This window comes from Rhinolophus sinicus, chromosome 3, assembly GCF_057876585.1.
Source record: "Rhinolophus sinicus isolate RSI-liver-muscle chromosome 3, RSI-T2T, whole genome shotgun sequence".
In the NCBI taxonomy this organism is placed as follows: Eukaryota; Metazoa; Chordata; class Mammalia; order Chiroptera; family Rhinolophidae; genus Rhinolophus; species Rhinolophus sinicus.
In genome coordinates, this window is record NC_142503.1 from 145,104,491 (window position 1) to 145,124,959 (window position 20,469).

Genomic DNA, 20,469 nt, shown 5'->3' on the forward strand with positions numbered 1-20,469 from the left:
TTAAAATGTGTATACATTTTTTTGGCACCCACTGTATTAAAAATTATTTTTCAAAGCTACTTCTTACCACTGCCTAGGTAATAGACTGCCACTCTTCTACAATTTACCAGCAGCCAGAAAGTGACAGAAATAATACTTTGCTATAGTAGGGATCATCAACCTTTTCTTGTAAAGCACCAAATAGTAAATATTTTAGGCTTTGCAAGACGTACAGTCCAACATTCATTGCTGCTGTTGTAGCACAAAAGTAGCCATAGATAATACAAAAACAAATGAGTGTGGCTGTGTTCCAATAAACCTTTATTTACAAAAACAAGGAGTGGGCTGGATTTGGTACATGGACCACAGTTTGCCAACCTCTGCTCTAAAATGCATTATTTTTAAAAAAGAAAAACCAAATACTTTTATAGTTACCATGTATACCTAGGAACTGTAGATTATTTAACAGAAGAACTGAATATATTTATATTCAATGCTAACTATTATTTCAAATATCTAATTGATATTATGAAAAATTTACAAACACACTAAATAAAATTGGTGTACTCATCACATTACCTGTGTTTACTCCTCCAGTTAAAATCCAGGCTCCGGTTGTAACTGCAGCTTTAATGAGACCCTTTCCAAGCAACTGCTTGATTCGTGGGTGAAGCTCAAATTTCTGCATGCCCCCATGTACAGAGATAACAAGTTTGGGCAATTCCATTTGCCATTCTTTAAGCAGAAGTTGCAGAATGACTTCAGTTTTGGTGTCATATGACAGTCTGACATACTAAAAAAGATTTTTAAAAGAACAAAATAATTGAATATGGTCGCAAGTTTCATAATGCAACATTATACAAATTTAGAAAACTTCTACTTAAATCAGATTGTTACAAATAGATTTCATAGGCTACTTTTACTAGATTTATACTCCTACAAAAAAGCAACAGATGATTTTCAAGTTGGAAAATCATTCTGTAAGAGCTATAGTAGTGGCACTCAAATTTTTAAACCTTAAGATTAAGACATATAAATGTTACTTTTTCTGTTTACATAAACTCAATTACCATTCATCAAATTTACAAATTTATCCAAAGTATTTATTAGCTTATTTAACTATGACTATGCCGTGAATGAGAAGTAGTGAATTAAGGCTAGCTATGATGATGGGAAAAGGGAAAAAGAGAATGGTGAAAAACAGGAGGCTTCTACAACTCTTGCTATTAAGAGAAGCAAATATTGAATTACCTGTTTGAAAGTTTTGTCAAGGATATTATTCATTTATAATAGAATTGTGACTGTGTAGTGAAATGACAAAGATATTTTTAATACGGATAACTGTTTTCCTCACTGGAAGTAATTGTGGATTTGACCCACAAATTACTGAAAATAAATTTTACTCCAGAGTACCTTAAGAATGCTGTAATGAGATTTGTTCTATACTAAAGTCTTTCTGGATTAGTTTTAACTCATTGTTATGCTTAAGTATATAAAGTTGTGTTTGGAAAACAGTTCAAAATTAAAAAAAAAAAAATTGTTGGGGTGGCCGGTTAACTCAGTTGGTTAGAGCACGATGCACATATCATCAGAGTTGCCGGTTTGATCCCCGTATGGGCCACTGTGAGCTGTGCCCTCCAAAACTAGTTTGAATCAACTACTTGACTTGGAGCTGATGGGTGCTGGAAAAACACACGTAAAATAAATAAAAGTTTAAAAAGAAAAAAAAGATTGTTAGAAATAAATGAGGAATTCCACTTCTGGCAATGATGACTAGGTTGTTTTGGATTAATTCTGCCCCTGCAAACTACAGAAACTAGAAAACAGATCAATAACATCTATCTTAAAGCATCAGAAAGCTACAAAAGCAGGGAAACTTAAGGAATCAGGATCCAAGAGAATAGGAAAACTTGGAGAGGTATGCCCACCATTTGGCACTGTTTTCCCATCAAGGCAGAGAGGCAGGATAAATTGTTGGTAATAATTATGTTTTGGGTTTTAAAGTACAGAAAGAAATATAATTAATACCAACAAAAGCACGTAAGTGATGAGGGAAATAAATGCAGTTACAAGTATTTCAAAGGTTCTTGCATTGTCCAGGAAGTAGTAAAAGTACTTAATTTATAATATAACAAGTAAAAAATGTATTTTATAGTGTTTATTATGAGATTAACCTAAAAGATAGAAAAAGAATGTGTAATATGCTAATAAGGAAAGAGAGAATAAAAAATACTTAATTCAAAAGACACGAAAGAGAATAAAGAAAAAGTGAGACAGTAGACAATATTTAAAAAAATTACATTCCACTTGAAAAGAGACCTCTTAAACATAAGAAAAGGTTAAAAGTAAAATAAAATTTAGATATACTGATCACTGAAAAAGCAAACTTTGTCAGGAAAAATGACAAGAGATAAATAAAAGATATTTTATACTGATAAAAGGTTCCAGTCACCAAACTATAACAATTCTATATTTGTATGCAACTATACAAAGAATTTCAAAATACATAAAGAAATGATTAAAACTAACTTGATGACATAGTGTTATATAAATTGTCAGATAATAAATGCATATTATTTATATAACAAGATAAATGAAGTAAAAAAATAAAATATGTGACATACCTTAGCTCTGTAGGAATGAGAACCCCCTTGAAAATTTATGACTCCATAAGCATCCGTTGGGCTCTGTTCTGTATGCTTTTCCACAGACCATTCTTCTAATGCCTGATTAAAATGGTCACCCAATTTCACATCTGAGTATTTCATGGCAAGACTTGCAGTAAAACAAGCATGTTGCTTGACCAAGCGACCACAAAAACACCTAAAGAAAAAAATGAGAGTTTAAAGACCTTTCAAAAAATTAGTCAATGAAAGAAACTGAATTAAAATGAATAAATGAAGGGTATAATCTGACCTTTTTGATTTTAGGATATCAATAAATTAACACCTTCACTACAGCACTGAAAAGGTATAAATACATTAGTATTTGATGATGTAGTCATCTAAACTTAATATGGGCTTCTACAAAATGTAGTATAGCCACATAACAGGATAGCATTCACCAACAGAAAGGAATGACCCACTAATAAACACAACAATATGAATGAATCTCAAAAATCATCATGCTGAATGAAAGAAGCCAGATGCCACGAAAAAGTACATATTTATGATTCCATGTATACAGAATTCAAGAAAATGCAAACTAATCTATATAGTGACTACAATGGTGGCCTGGGGTCAAGGGCAGAAAGAGGGTTTGCATTCTATCTAGAAGCACTTACTGGACCACTGTGTAGAAAGTAGGAATCCAATGTAGCTGCACAGTCTCACTGATTTGATAAAAAATCTTATCAGAGTTTGTAGAAGCCAAAGGAGCTAAAGTTTATAGGACAGAAAACAAAAAGAGGTGGGAGCACCAGAGAGAGAAAGAGTTCCAGACATATGCAGAAGGGTCTCCTTAAGCATGAGAACGAACAAATTAACCAAGGATATAGTAGGAACTACTAGACAGCAGTAGGCCAAATAATTCCTGATGTTTATATAGGGCAGGAAACAGTTTGTGTTTCCACCAGCTAGCCAGAATGGAAACATCTCATAATATGCAAGTCTATAATAGAGTCCTCGGAAGAGTAATACCTAATTAGAAAGGCTAAATTAGACCTAGACTGCATGTGCCTTGACAAAGTCTAAGTGCAAGACTTGAAAGCCTCCAACTGATCCAAAGTAACTTAACTGCATGCTAAAATAAGTCCAAAACTCCCTAATGGAATACAACAAAATCCAGCACCCAAAACACAAAATTCAGTGTACAGCACCGATCAGAAATCACTAGGCATGCAAAGAAGTAGTAAAATATAAGTGGAAAAAAAATCATTAATGAAGACCCAGAAACTGTAGTGAGATGATGAAATCAACAGAAGACACTAAAACAACTATTATAAATAAGCTCCAACTATTAAGAATATCTTGGGAAAGTGGGAAAAAATGAACTCAATGAGGGAGGAACTGGAAAGTACTTTTTTTTAAAAAGCCTAACTAGAACATCTAAAGACAATATAATATCTGAAATGAAAATGTCATACACTGGAATTCAGAACATATTAGTCTACAAAAAGAACCCAGCAAACCTGAAGACATAGCAATAGAATCTATCAAAAAGGAAACACTGAGAGAAAATACTGGGGGGAACAAAAGTAATAAGATCATTAGCAACCTGTGGAAAAATCAAGTAGCTCAACACACACCTAATTCAAGTCCTGGAGGTATAGGTACAAAAATTTGAAAATTATCTGATGGACAGATCTAGCAGTTCAGTAAGAACTAAACAAGCTTGAAGAAATTATGCTAGGGCATTGGTGAAAGCCAGTGATAAATCTTAAAAGCAGCCAGAAAAACAGAGCACAAATGTCACACGATGTACAGAAAAACAAAGATAAGAATGACAGCAGACATCTTGTCAAAAACTATGCAAGCCAAAAGTAACTGGTACAGCATCTTTAAAGTACTAAAAGGAAAAAATACTTATTAACTTAGAATCCTATAAGACTTGAACAAAACTATGAGCCAACCAAAGTGATTTTAATAGATGTTTATAGCACACTCTACCCAACTACAAAATAAAAATTCTACTCAAGTGCACAGGAAGTATTCACCAAGATTAACCATATTCTGTACGATAAAATAAGTCTCAATAGACTACAAAGGATGGAAACCACACAAAGTATGTTCTCAGACCACAAAGAAATTAAACTAGAAACCAATAAAATAAACATGCGGAAAATCCTCAAGTATTTGGAAATTAAACGATACACTTTTAATTACCTCATGAATCAATGAAAGGCACAAAAGAAACTAGAATATATTTAGGACAAAATAAAAATAATACCAAAACATATGGAATGCAATTGTGCAGCGTTTAGAATAAAAGTTACAGTGTGTGTGTGTGTGTATACACACACTTTATAGTTTAAAAATGTACTAAACACAGTAAAAATCTGTAATAGTTTAAATTAGAAAAGACCTTTCATGTAATATTCATCTAAACTTCTGTATAAAAACTAAAAAGAGCAAATTAAACCCAAAGTGAGCAGATGGAAAGAAATAAAAACACAATAAAACAAAAAAGAGAAAAACAATAAAGAAAAATCAATGAAACATAAAAAGCTTGCTCACTGAAAAGGCCAATAAAATTCAACATCCATGCACCATAAATTTTCAGCAAACCAGAAAAGGAAGGAACCTCCTCAACACAGATATCATACTTATTAAATCTTAGCCATGAGTACCACAACATTCTGAGTCTTGTAAGTCCTTCTAGCTAATCACCAAACCTAGGGGTTGTTTTAGGGACTCTTGATGAAAGTCAACAAAATGAAATAACTGTTTTCCAGCAATGACCAAGAGGAAGCATGGGGCATTGGTCCTTGAAATGAAGGAAATATATGAGGTGATTCTCCATGATTGTACCGGCCTTGGGCAATTTCTCAAACACTGTGCACAGGTGATGCCCAGGCAGAAAATAGCAGTGTCACTGAACTGAGCAAGGAGGCTGAAAACAGAATTCTAGGCTAGCGAAACAGTTATAATTTGTAGCAGTGTACCAAAGAGAGTTATACAGCGAGGGAGGCAAAGAAACTTGCATGAGAATTCACCATGGGTTCTTGGCCATGGACTGAGCTATATCTGTGTCAACACAGATGTTGAAATTAGTAAACAAAGATTTTAATGCAGGTATTATAAATGTATTCAAGTACTTATACAAATAGATGGTAATAATAAGGATCAGATAGGGCATCACAGGAGTGACATGGAAACTGCAGTAAAGAATCAAATGGAAATTCTAGAACTGAAAAAGATAATGCGTGAAATGAAAAGTTCACTGGATGGGCAAAGCAGAATAATGGAGATTGCAAAACTAAGGGTCAGTGAGTCTGAGGCAGATCAATACAAATTTGATAAATGGAAAAACTTTTAATTAAAAAAATAAAAATAGGGCCTCAGTAACCTGTAAAAAACAGTGAGCAATCTAACATATGTAACTGGAGTCCCAGAGGGAAGGAAGAGAGAACAGGGCAAAAACATATTTTACGAAACAATGGCTAAAGACCACATTACATACAGAAAAACAACTACATTAATGACAGCTCACTCCTGACTAGAAACAAGAGCCAGAAGACAATATGATATCTTTAAAATGTTGGAATGAGAACACTCTCGACTCAGAATTCTATATTCAGTGAAACACCCTTCAAAAAAAAAGAAAACTAACATATTTTCAGATAAACCAAGCTGAGAAAAATTAATCTCCATTATATCTGCATTATATCAAAAGCTCTTTTAAAAGAAGCTCTTCATCTTGAATGGAAAGACACCAGATGAAATTTCCCATTTCTAGAAGAAATGAACAAGAACGGAGATAGTAAAACAACTCAGTATATCCTAAATGAACTCATTCTATGCACTTTTGTTCCTAGTCTACTAAGCAGAGACCTTCTCATCTTCCTCTTACATTCCTTCATCAGATCTTAATAAACAACATTACTATTTACTTAGATGCCTAAGTAAGAAATTTAGGCATCATCCTCAAATCTTCCCTCTCTCCACACATTCACCAAATCCTACTGTTTCTCTCATTAGCCCCTTCAAATATGTCTACATTTCATAGCCAATATCTTAATTCAGGCTCTCATTTTTTTTTGCCAGAATTACTCCAAAATTTTCCAAACTATTTTTTTTTCCTAATTCAATCTCTGTAAAACAACAACTGCAGAGAGAGAGAGAGAGAGAGAGAGAGAGAGAGAGAGAGAGAGAGAGAGAAAGGGAAGGGAGGGAGGGGGCAAAGAGGAAGGGAGGGAAGGAAAGAGAGAGAGGAAGGAAGGGAGGGTAGGAGGGAGGGGAGAGAAAACCTTCCCCACACAATATCCATTAACATGAAATCAAAACTACGGGGCATATATACACAGAGAGCTTAAATGCTCTGGCCCCTACTTATTTTTTTCCAGACTCTGATCTCTCCAATATCCATCTTACATACTACATTCTGCTGTTTCCAGACAGAACCATAATCTTTTTCAGTCAGTTGTTTCTACATCCTGTTCTCTCTAAAATCACTTTCCCTCAATCTTTACCCAACTAATCCACAATCAACTTTAGAACTCTGCTCAGATACCTTCTCTTGAGTTTCAAGCAGCTTTACCTGATCCTTTACCTCCCAAGTGTGAGTAAAGTAACCCTCAAATATAACAGTCTGTGAATTTTATCCCACTGTATTCTGACATTTCTAACTTTTCTTTTTCAAAATTTATGCAATAGAATTACGTTATTAAACTTACCTGACAAGTTGCTGACAAATCTGACATCCTGGAAGGCATCTATAAACAAGGTAAATTTATTACTTTAAGGGGAAAAAAAAGTACTCTGAACTTTTTAAAAAATCTACACACAACTACAAAGAAAAATCATACATTCAGTTTAATTATTCAGTACACATCATAGGTCATTTTATACTTTGATTTGGACATTCAAAACTTTTTAAAACACAGCTTCCATGTTTAAACACAATTAGGTGTAACATAAAACCCAGAAACCATAAAAAACTGATATTTAACTATGTAAAAATATATTTCTACATGACAGAAATATACCAATAAAGTCAAAAAACAAACTGAGAAAAAATATTTGTAGACAAAAAAATTAGTTTCCGTAATATATAGCTTCATCAAATCAATATAAAAAAGGTAAATATATGAACATACATATGAAAGGGCATTTGATTAGAAGATATATTTTTAAAATCCTTTAAGACAGTATTTTGGCAAGAATACAGAGAAAGGTAGTCTCATATCTGCTGGTGGGCATGTAAATCGATACATCTCTATGAAGGGCAATTTGACAATATTCATCAAAATAAAAGATACAGACTCATTCTCAAAATCCTATACTAGGGTCCGGCCTGGTGGCTCAGGCAGTTAGAGCTCCATGCTCCTAACTCTGAAGGCTGCTGGTTCGATTCCCACACGGGCCAGTGGGCTCTCAACCACCAGGTTGTCAGTTCAATTCCTCAAGCCCCGTAAGGGATGGTGGGCAGAACCCCCTGCAACTAAGATTGAACACAGCACCTTGAGCTGAGCTGCCGTTGAGCTCCCGGATGGCTCAGTTGGTTGGAGCGCATCCTCTCAACCACAAGGTTGCCAGTTCGATTCCTCGACTCCCACAAGGGATGGTGGGCAGCGCCCCCTGCAACTAAGATTGAACATGGCACCTTGTGCTGAGCTGCCGCTGAGCTCCCGGATGGCTCAGTTGGTTGGAGCGCATCCTCTCAACCACAAGGTTGCCAGTTCGATTCCTCAACTCCCACAAGGGATGGTGGGCTGTGCCCCCTGCAACTAGTAACGGGAACTGGACCTGGAGCTGAGCTGCGCCTTCCATAACTAAGATTGAAAGGACAACAACTTGACTTGGAAAAAAGTTCTGGAAGTACATACTGTTCCCCAATAAAGTCCTGTTCCCCTTCCCCAATAAAATATTTCAAAAAAAAAAAACAATCCTATACTAAAAGTATAGGCTAAAAAATATATGTAGCATATGTGTAAAATGATTGAAGTATTACAGCATTTTATCCTAATAGCAAAAAGAAAACCAGAATAGCTAAAATCAGTAAGGGACTACCAAAACAAATTACAATACAGACATACAAGGTATGATCAAACAATATGCTGTTTAAATAAAAAAAATATATATTATTACAGTAAAAGATACGTTGCCATTAATTCCCATCAAAATACTACCCTCGCTTTGAACACACTTATCCCAACATTCTTGCCACTTTCTGAAGCAGTTCTGAAAGTCCTCTTTGATGAGCGTCCTTAGTTGCGCTGTCGTGGCTGCCTCGATGTCTTGAATCAATTTGACTTTGGGGAACAACCAGAAGTCACATGAGGCCAGATCCCGAAAATAACGTGGATGAGGACACACCGTGTTTTTACTTGACAAAAATTACCATATACCAGAAGCGATGTGTGACACAAGGCATCATGATGGAAAATGATTTATAACACCTTTTTTTAATCTTTATTTTTTTAATTAAATTTATTGAGGTGACAATGGTTATTAAAATTACATAGGCTTCATGTGTACAATTCTGAATACATCATCTATATATCACATTGTGTGCCCACCACCCAGAGTCAGTTCTCCTTCCATCCCCATATATTTGACCCTCTTCTACCATCTCCCTCCTCCCTTACCCTCTGGCAACCACTAAACTGTCGTCTGAGTCTGAGTTTTTGTTTATTTGTCTTGTTCTTTGTTGCTTTCAGTTTTATATCCCACATATGAGTGAACTCATGGTTCTCTGTTTTTCTGTGTGACTTATTTCATTTAGCATAACCTCAAAATCCATCACTGTTGTGGCAAATGACAGTATTTCATCTTTTCCTACAGCAGAGTAGTATTCCATTGTGTGTATGTACCACTTGTTTACTCAGTCATCTATGGAAGGACACTGGTTGTTTCCATGTCTTGACCCCCGTAAATAATGCTACAATGAATATTGGAGTACATATATCTTTATGGATAAATGTTTTCAGATTTTTTGGGTAGATACCCAGGAGAGGGATTGCTGGGTAATACAGTAATTCTATTCTTAATTTTTTTAGGAACCTCCACACTGCCTTCCATTGCAGCTACACCAATGTACATTCCAACCAACAGTATACGACTGTTCCTTTTTCTCCACAGCCTCCCCAACACTTATTATTTGTCTTGTTGATGGTAGCCATTCTAACTGGTGTGAGGTGATATCTCATTGTGGTTTTAATTTGCATTTCCCTAATAGCTAGTGAAGTTGAGCATTTTTTCATGTATCTGTTAGCTGTTTGTATGTCTTCTTGGGAAAAGTTTTTGTTCATGTCCTCTGCCCATTTTTAACTTGGATTTTTTATCGTTTTGTTGTTGAGCTGTATGAGTTCCTTATATATGTTGGATATTAGCCCCTTATTGGAGGCGTTGTCTGCAAATATCTTCTCCCATTCGGTTGGCTGCCTCTTTGTTTTGCTGATGGTTTCTTTTGCTGTGCAGAAGCTTTTTAGTTTGATACAGTCCCATTCATTTATTTTTGCTGTTACTTCCCTTGCCCTCGATGTCAAATTTATAAATTTCTCTTTGAACCCAATGTACGTAAGTTTAGCACCTATGCTTTTTTCAGGCCTTACATTTAGGTCTTTCATCCATTTTGAGTTAATTTTGGTATATGGTGACAGACAGTAGTCTAGTTTCATTCTTTTGCATGTGGCTTTCAAATTTTTCCAGCACCATTTATTGAAGAGGCTTTCTTTAGTTCACTGTGTGTTTTAGCTCCTTTGCCGGAAATTATCTGTCCAAATTTATGTAGGTTTATTTCTGGGTTTTCAATGCTATTTATTGGTCTGTGTGTCTTTTTTCTGTCAATACCATGCTGTTTTGATTATCGTTGCTCTGTAGGACAAGTTGAAGTCAGGGGGAGTTCAGCCTTATTTTTTTTCTTAGTATCACTTTGACTATTCAGGGTCTTTTGTGATTCCTTACAAATCTCATGGTGTTTTGTTCTATTTCTTTAAAACATGCCATTGGGATTTTAATGGGGACTGAATTAAATCTGTATATTGATTCGGGTAATATGGCCATTTTAACTATGTTGATCTTCCAATCTATGAACACAGAATGTCTTTTCATTTCTGTGTGTCTTCTTCAATTTTTTTTTTAAATGTCTTACAGTTTTCAGTGTATAGGTCCTTCACATCCTTTGTTATTCTTAGGTATTTTATTCTTTTTGTTGCAACTGCAAAAAAGAATTTCATTTCTAATTTCTTTGTCTGAAATTTCATTGTTAGTATATAGGAATACAACGGATTTTTATACATTGATTTAGTAGCCGGCAACTTTACTGTATTCATTTATTGCTTCTAATTGCTTTTTGATGGAGTCATTATATAAAGAATCATGCCATCTACAAAAAGTGACAATTTTAAACTTCTACATTCCCAATTTGTATGCCTTTTATCTCTTTCTCTTGCTTAATTGCTCTGGCCAGGACTTCCAATACCATGTTGAGCAACAGAGGTGATAAGAGGACAACCCTGTCTTGTTCCTGAACATAGAGCAAAAGGCTTCAGTTTTTTAGCATTATATGACCTTTATTATGTTAAGGTATTTTCCTTCATACCCATTTTATTAAGTGTTTTAATCATAAATGGATGTTGTATCTTGTCAAATGTTTTTCCTGTATCTAATGACATAATATCATTTTTATCTTTTGGTTATCACACTGATCGATTTGCATGTGTTGAACCATCCTTGTGCCCCTGGGAGGCACCCCACTTGATCGTGAAGAATAATTTTAATGCATTGTTGTATTCCATTTGCTAGAATTTTGTTCAAAATTTTTCCATCAGTATTCATCAGATATACTGGTCTGTAATTTTCTTTCTTTGTGTTATCCTGACCATGTTTTGATATCAGGATAATGTTGGCCTCATAAAATGAATTAGGAAGTACTGCCTCCTCTTCAATTTTTTGGAAGAGTTTGGTTCGAAACCCACGTCTCTGCACTTAGCCCTTCTCTCCTCCCCTGCTTGCCAGATTTGCCCACTTTTAGGTGATTTGATGCACAGATCTCTCAGACATGCTTCTCTGTTTAAGTTATACTGCGTTGAATTACAGCTGTTCAATTTGTTGTTACTTCCAAGGGAGATTTCAAGAAGCACTCCTCATGCCACCATTTCTGTGCCGCAGATTTCTGGCACACTTTAAAACACACCTTCTCTCAACCACAACTCACATCCGACTGACTGCACCAAACATATTGAAACTTGTCACACACTGTTGTTACTAAGGTTCAACATGCTGCTTCTCGTATTGAAGATCCCTGCCGTTCTGTTAGATGGCACCTGGCAGCAGAATTCACCATATTTTTTTTTATCACAACAGAAAGGCTCTGTGTCACACACTGCTTCTGGTATAGCAATTTCTGTGAAATAAAAACATTATGGTGTGTCCCCATCCACCTTATTTACTGGATCTGGCATTGTGCGACTTCTGGCTCTTCCCCAAAGTCAAAATAACCATGAAAGGTAAATGTTTTAAATTGATTCAGGACATCAAGGCAGCCACCACAGCACAATTAAAGACACTCATGAAAGAGGACTTCCAGAAATGCTTCAGAAAGCGGAAAAAACAATGGGGTAAGTGTGTTTGAAGCAAGGGAGAGTATTTTGATGGAGATTAATGGCAACGTGTCTTTTACTGTAATAAATTTTTTTATTTAAACATTCACCATATTTTTTTACCACACCTCATAGAATTAAAAAGGATGCAACAATTAAGAACAAAGTGGTTATTGCCAAGACAATAAACACAATGGACTAAACAATATGTATTTAAAAGTGGAGAGGGAGTAATACATATACATTTGCTTGGACATGCAAAGACTGTATCTAACTATTTCTGGAAGGTATTCCAAGGAATAGGTAATACCAGTGTACTTAAGAAATAAGAATTTATAGTTAATGTGCAAAGACTTTCTTTGTAACTTTTGGTAACTTCTAAATCTATGTGTTAACCTATTAATAGAAAATTAATTTTAAAATTCAACTAGTGTAGAAGAAAATGATCAGCTTAACTGTGTTTATAAATTATGTCTCATATGGTCAACACCTAATAAGTACTTTCATTATTTCTATTACAAAATGAAATTAACAAATTTAGTAAATGAACTCCTCAATGATAATACAACCTATATATATTTTTTAATAAAGCAAAACCACAATTTTCTCTCAATGAGAAACCAACAGTGTCTATTTTAGAACTGGTACATCGAACTAAGGAGATTTAAATTCCATTACCATCTTTATGAATTATTAGCCATGTGACCCAGGAAATGTCATTTACGCTCTCTGGTTACGACATGTGATGTTACATTATAAGAACAACAATTAACAGTACACACAAAAATGAACAGCAACTACAAATAATTTAATTAATAACTTTGGTTTTTAATAAATAAGCAATAATACAATTTACATCTAAATTTCTTGGAAAGCCCAGAAGAAACAAAGGTGGACTTACCTGTGAGGGTCTTTGGAACTTGGTATAATATATACACATTCCCTCTTGGTCAAAGTGCTTTCTATCCAGGATTTCTGGGACTGAAAAAAATTTAAAGGACAGTTTATAAATTAACCCACTAATATTATAATAAATAATTTAATAACACAGAAAAATAGTTCTATATAGTATTGTTTTTCATTTCACTAAATATTTACTGTATACTACCATGCTTACTGATGACAGCACACCTAAAATATTAGAATCATTCCATTTAGGTCCATTGTGGTTTAGATTACTACATGAACAGTGCTGTGTAGGTACTGCTGCTTCAAATAACCAGAAAGGAGGAAAATTAAGCTTGAGATTACCACTGTGAGCCAAAAACCTCAAAAAGGACTGCTGTGATCCTGGGAAGCGGATTTTGTTTTTTAAAGGAGGGTGCAGCTCACAGTGGCCCATGTGGGGATCGATCTGGCAACCCTGGTGTTATTAGCACCACGTTCTAACCAAATGCACTAACTGGCCACCCTGGAAACAGATCATTTAAAAGTCAATTAAAAACAATTGTCAGATTTAACTAAGATATATTTAACTAGCTATATTCTATTTCGAAAAGAAACACCTAAAGAATAAGGACATGGAATGATTAATTTGGGATAAAAGAAGATATCAAGTAAATGCTAAACAAAAGAAAGGTAATAGAAAAAATAAACGCTAAAACATCAATACGGTTAGTGCAGGTTATTACATAATTACAAATGTTTGATTCACTAGATTGTTGTAATAATCTTAAATATAAATAACCAAATAAAAATCTCAAAATACATAAAGCAAAAAATTAATAGGGAGAATAAGACAAATCTAGGATCACTGCGGAAGATTAACACATTTTCCTCAATTACTGTAAATCTGAAATTATTTAAAAGACTTTTAAAACTTGATTTTTTAAAATGTAACTTAGGCTTCTGAATGGACACCTAGACTCTGTATCCTGCTATTGGTAACTGATTAAAAAGGGATGCGATATTATGTACTAAAACAAGTGAACTCCATAAATTAGGATACTGTAAAGATCTTGGGCTCCACCAATATAGATACAGGTACATAGATCTCAGCAGGACAGTATAAAAAGGAAGAGCCTATATTCCAAAAGGAAACCTCTAGGAGAAAAGGTACTCTAGACAAAATTATGATGGGTGAAGTTCTGTAGCTTCCTCTAAAATCCTTCAGGTACCACAATGATAAACCTTAGTTTATCCCCAAAATTCTCGAATTCGGGTTCTAAAATTCCATCTCTCATTTAAAATATCCAAGGTTCTTTCAATAGACTCACTTAGGTAGGAGCAAATTAAACCATGATCCTCTAGTAACAAAAATCACAGGGTGCCCTCTGGAACTTAGGGCCCTTCATCAGCAAAATGCCCTAACTTCTAAAAGTGCATAGTGCCTCCACCACCACCTTATTTTCAAATCTGGTATTCCCTTGGAAGAATTTGCTTCCTCTACATCCTTCTCAGGGGAAATAAAAAGTAGCAATCTCCCTAGCTTCACTGTACTAGAACTCATGTTTGCTTCTAGAATACAACTGGCAAACCCAACCCTGATTTAATCCCATTACCCACCTACTTCATAACTGCCTATGTACTGTTAATGTGACTAGGGAAAAAAAAAGCCCTCTGGTTTCACTTTAAAACCATGACCACAAACCTCAAATGCCCCTTAATGATGCCCAACAATCACACTATATTTCCCTCGTCCATGTTCTCACTCTTCTGTATGATTTCACATCATCTCCTTCTCTCCTCAAACCTCCAGCCTCACTCTAAACTGGTAACACCTCACTTCTCATTTCACTGAAAAAACTGAAGCAACAAGAAGAGAATTTCCACAAACTTCTATTACATCATACCTTTGAGTATATACACCCACATATTATGCCTTCCTTTCTGTTACTATCGGTGTTCCTATTTAAGTCCAACCATTCCTCTTGTGCCCTAGATTCCAAATCCCTCAGTAACTAAAAGACTCGCTCCACAATTCTCCTTTAATTTTTTCCTCCTTTATAAGCTCATAACTCATTCGCATCAGCATGCAACATGCTATTATTCTCCACATTTTAAAAACAAAACACACAAACCTTTGCTTAACTTCACTTCCCCCTCAAGCTAGCACTCCATGTTTCTGCCTCCATCTACAGCAAAAATCATTGGAAAAAGATTTTCCCTCTCTTCTTCTTCTCCCATGCTTTCTGAAAACCACTCCAGACATGCTTCCAAGTCAACTACTCTCCTGAAATAAGTTTCAACAAGATCACCAATGATTTTCTCCAAATCCAAAGGTCAATCTTCAGACTCATCTTCACTGAGAAGTCAGCAGCGTTTAACAAAGTTGATCATTCTCATCTTGCTGAAACATTTTCATCAGTTAGTTTGGTTTTCTTCCCTTCTCTGACCACTCCTTTTATCTCCTTGCTGATTTCTCCTCTTCTCCCCAATCTTTGGATTTCTTTTTCCAATTATAGTCACTCAGACTTTGGGCTTATTTTTTCCCATTATATTCCCTCCTGTAGTGCTCACACTGAATTTACCATCAATACACTGGATGACTCTCAATTCCTATTTCTATGCCACATTCTTTCCTGAACTTCATGCTCATATATCCACCTGCTACTCAACAGCTTCATTTTCACGTCTAACAGGCATCTCAAACCTAACATGGCCAAAATTGAAATCAGCTTTCACCCAAATACACATTTCTCATGCAGTCTTTCCCCATCTTAGTAAATAGCAATTCAATTATTTTGGTTCTATCTTTTCTAGACAATAACTTAGGAACATCCTAGATTTCCTCTCCTTATATACCTCATACATAATTCCATGAGTAAAACCTGTCAGCTTGCTTTCAAAACATATTCAGAATTAAACCCTTCTCAACCTCCACTGCTACTATTCTGATCCAAGCCATAATCACCTCCTGCCTGGCTTACTGCAGAAACCACTCATGCCACCTTACAGTCTATTCCTCAAGAGATAAAGTTATCCTCTTAAAATATGACATGTCACTTCTCTGCTCAAAACTCTCCAATACTTTCACATTTTAATCAAGAGATTTACAAAAGACAAAGTCCTTACAAGAATCTTTAAGATTCTAGTGTCTGCATTTCTGCATCCTACCTCATTATTTTCCATTCTACCAACTCCTTCAAGTCTTTGAACAAATTTCATCTTTTCAATGAAGCTTACACTATTTAAAAATGCTAGCTCCCTTCATGCCACCCATTCCCTTATGCAACTATAGAGCATGGAACCATCCCCAGGATTGTATTTAGAGCATTATCCAGAAAACCAAAAGTTCTGGCCATGTTGAGTTAAACTGTTGGTATATTATTCCTATCCTGGCCCCTTCTCCCACTCCACAACCATACACTGAAGCTAGGCAGAGCATCAGTAACTGAAAGGACAAAACATTTATTCATAGGACTTTTGCTTGTAACTTGAAAACAAAAACCACATTTGGTAGTGCTGCTGACACATGATGATGTGAGGCTGAATTTCTACCAAAACCAACCTAATCTATTACTGCTTTAAATTCATGAAATTTTCATTATGTTCCTATTATTAAAAAATGCAGGATTTAGGGGCAGCTCTGAAATTATACTGTGATCTGTCATTTAAAATGGTACTTCTCTCTTTTAGAAAAACTAGAACTGGTTTGCAAAAAAAAAAAAAGGCAGATTAATAATTGTACTTATTGCTATCTGCTTACTAGTTGTTCATTTATTAATTAATGAAATTCAGATATAGACAGTATACAGAGAGAGAAAATTTGTTTGGAATTTCTCCCTGTGAGCTATTTGGAAACAACTGGCAAAGACTCATGCTATGTCTCATACTATGGTAATGAAGTCCACCAAAATCAGATACTAGAACTAGTCACTTAACGTATGGGTTCAAATAACCTACTGAAATAATGGAAATATAGATGCATTAAGAAGTACTCAGATTGCTTTAGTACCAACTATATAAAGTTTTTATTTAACTAAATTATTTGCAGTTTATCAGCATACACCTGAAACCTACAATATAAATGAAAGATGGGTAAAAGGTGAACACAGCATGAACAAATTTGTTAATTAAGGATACAGAAGAACTCTTTAAGAAGCCCTGTTAAATGACAAGTACTTGACAAAAAAGGAAGGAGTCTAGGCGATGTAGGGGTTCAGAACAGGCCTCTCCAAAATATGCCACTTGGGCATGTGAATTATTTTGAGCTAAAGGTAATCAAGACCCTGCAGGCTAACAAGAAACTTTTACCTCTCCCTTAAAGAATTTAAATTAGGGCCCTTGCCCATAGTAAGAGTTATCACCAGAAATAACTTTCTATGACCTATATATAGGGCAGGGCAAACTTCTAATTACTGAACATCTGCTCTTCTCATGATCCTGCGAATGACCTGCCTCCCCTCTGACACCCCAAAGCATCCGACCTCATCGCTAACTCAGAATGTCATATATACCTCACTTTCCCTTTCTGTCTTTGAACCTCTCATGTATGTTGGGTCTCTGACTCTTTCATTTATGTGGGATTCCATGCACACGTATGTATTAAATGTGGTTATTTTTCTCTTATTAATCTGTTTCATGTATAATTAGACCTGAAAGAACCTGGAGGGTAGAAGAAAGTTTCTTCCTCACCTACAGGCAGGACTTGGGAATATATGGGAGTAGATAAGTACTATGAAATGCAACCTTGTACAACCACGTTTCCCCGAAAGTAAGACCTAGCCAGGCAATCGGCTCTAACGCGTCTTTTGGAGCAAAAATCAATATAAGAGCGGGTATTACATTACATTACACTATGTAAGACCCGCTATTATATTATATTATATTATATTATATTATATTATATTATATTATATTATATTATATTATATTAGACCCGGTCTTATATTATAGTAAAATAAGACCGGGTCTTATATTAATTTTTGCTCCAAAAGACGCATTAGAGATAATTGCCCAGCTAGGTTTTATTTTTGGGGAAACACGGAATTTACATCCTCCTTTTTTCCTCCACCTTCTCTTGATAGGACAATTAGGCAGAAAACCAGCAAGGACAGAATAGACTTAAACCATTCTACTGGCCAGTTTTACCTGATGGAATTTATAGATTACTCCACCCTGCAACATATATTGATATAGGACTTAATATTCACTAATATAAAGAACTCTGAAAACCCAACAGTAAAAACAGCCAATCAATCCAATCAGCAAATGGAGAAAAGACATTTCACCAAAGAGGATATCAAATAAGTTTATTTGGTAAAATAAGCGTATTAAAAGATGCTTATTGACCAACTTCATTGGTCATTAGGGAAAAACAAATTTAAACCCACAATGAGATCCTACTTCACAACCACTAGAAGGGCTATAAATCAAAGGCTGACAATACCAAGCACTGGCAAGAATGTACAAACTGGAACTCTCATACTTTCCTAGCAGGACTGCAAAATGAAATAAACACTTAAGGAGAAGTCTTATTGTTTATTAATAAACGTAAACTTATGTATGAAACAGCAAAACTCCTAAGTATCTTCGAAAAATGAAAATATATCCACACAAAGACTTGTACTTGAATGTTCACAGAAACATTATTTATAATAGCCAATGAAGTGAAATATCCATACAATGGTATAATACTTAGCAATAAAGAGGGACAAGCTAAAAATAACACGCAACATTGCTGAACGTCAAAAACATTATGCTGAACAGAAAAAGCCCAGCACATAAGATTATATAATTCCATTTACATGAAATTTCTAGAAAAGGCAAAACCACAGAAAGAGTAAGTTTAGTAAAAGCCTGGGGCTGAGAGTGAGAGCAAGGATAAACTGCAAACAAGTATAAGGGAACTTTGTGAGGTGATGGAAGGTTTCTAAAACTGGATTGTGGTGATTATAAAACTAAACCAACAACTGAGGAAGTCAAATGTATGTTTAATCAGAGTCCCAGAAGGAGAAAGGGGAAAGCATGGGTAGACGCCATGTTTACAGAGATGATGAGAATTTCCCAGAACTGATGAAAAACTCCAATCCGCAGATTTTGAAAACCCAATTCCCAAGCAGGATTAAAAAAAAAAAAAATCCACATGTGGGTATGCATTAGCAAAATATGAAGAAAAAAACTTAAAATATTGTCAATTTATGATAGGTCAGATGTAGAACATTCCAGAAATTACCTTCTATTATAGTTGTAAGTTTATACTTATAAAACACCTTAAAGCATATGTTTTCAAATGGCAACTTCCTAAAGATAGTGGTTGTTTATAAACTGCTTTATACAACACATGGAGGTCAAAGGAGTACTAAGCCTACCAGAGGGTTCTTCTTAGGCTCAACTAGAGATAAAGACTCCCACAACACTATAGGTCACTCTTGGAACCAGCCTAAGAAAAACAAATCAGAGGTCACAGACCGCCAACAAGGCAGCATCAACTGTCCCTCATTGGTGAGAGTCCTTAAATCAACCATTCAGCAGACAGCTCAAGTGCAAGATGACAAGATACACACTGAGCAGGTACAGGATCTGCCAAAAGCCAATATTCCTGATAACATCATCATATACATAGTTTCCAAGGTCCCCACAAGGGATATGCCCAATAACAGGAGTCACCGTACACAGGGAAACCCAAAGCTATGACTTCTTTCTTATTAGATACTCATAGTTTCCCAATTCACATATAATTTACCCACTGTCGCAGAGAAAAATGTTGCCTAAAAACATAGTTTACATTGTATCTTTTGGAAACCCTTTGCCAAAGTGCAGATAATAACAGACAACTTTATTAGTAGATACAGTGTTTACCAGGCACTATTCTAAATAGTTTGTATACGTTAACTTATTCTATGCTCACAGTAATCCTATGAGTTAGGTACTATTAGTATTCCCACATTACAGATGCACAGACTTAGTAGGACTAAGAAGCTAGGGAATTGCCCAAAGTCATACAGCTAACAGTTTGCCCTGACTCCAAAGCCTCTACTGACATTTTAAGAGAAATTTAGGCAAACATTTCAAAAGTCACTTGATTTGCTTTAAATAAGCCACTTTTAAAAAAAAAATTTATTGGGGGACAGTGTGTTTCTCCAGGGCCCATCAGCTCCAAGTCGTTGTCCTTCAATCTAGTTGTGGAGGGCGCAGCTCAGCTCCAAGTCCAGTCGCTGTTTTCAATCTTAGTTGCAGGGGACACAGTCCACCATCCCATGCGGGAATTGAACCGGCAACCCTACTGTTAAGAGCTCGCACACGCTCTAACCAACTGAGCCACCCAGCCACCCCGAAGCCACCTTTCTTACATATTTCTTGAAACCAATAAGTGGAAATATATCAATTACTTTCAAAAGGTAAAT

The 20,469-nt window shown here is 35.4% G+C and overlaps 1 protein-coding gene across 1 annotated transcript in view; it reads right to left on the reverse strand.

The window, feature by feature from the left end:
- The window catches only part of TRPM7 (transient receptor potential cation channel subfamily M member 7), a 104,606-nt gene that overhangs the window by 71,263 nt on the left and 12,874 nt on the right, over window positions 1-20,469 (reverse strand). Inside the window, exons 2-5 of the mRNA XM_019730656.3 lie at window positions 13,083-13,162; window positions 7,313-7,351; window positions 2,604-2,802; window positions 559-772 (exon numbers count right to left, since the gene is read on the reverse strand). Coding sequence (XP_019586215.3) covers window positions 559-772; window positions 2,604-2,802; window positions 7,313-7,351; window positions 13,083-13,162 — 532 coding nt within the window. The remainder of the gene's footprint in view (window positions 1-558; window positions 773-2,603; window positions 2,803-7,312; window positions 7,352-13,082; window positions 13,163-20,469) is intronic.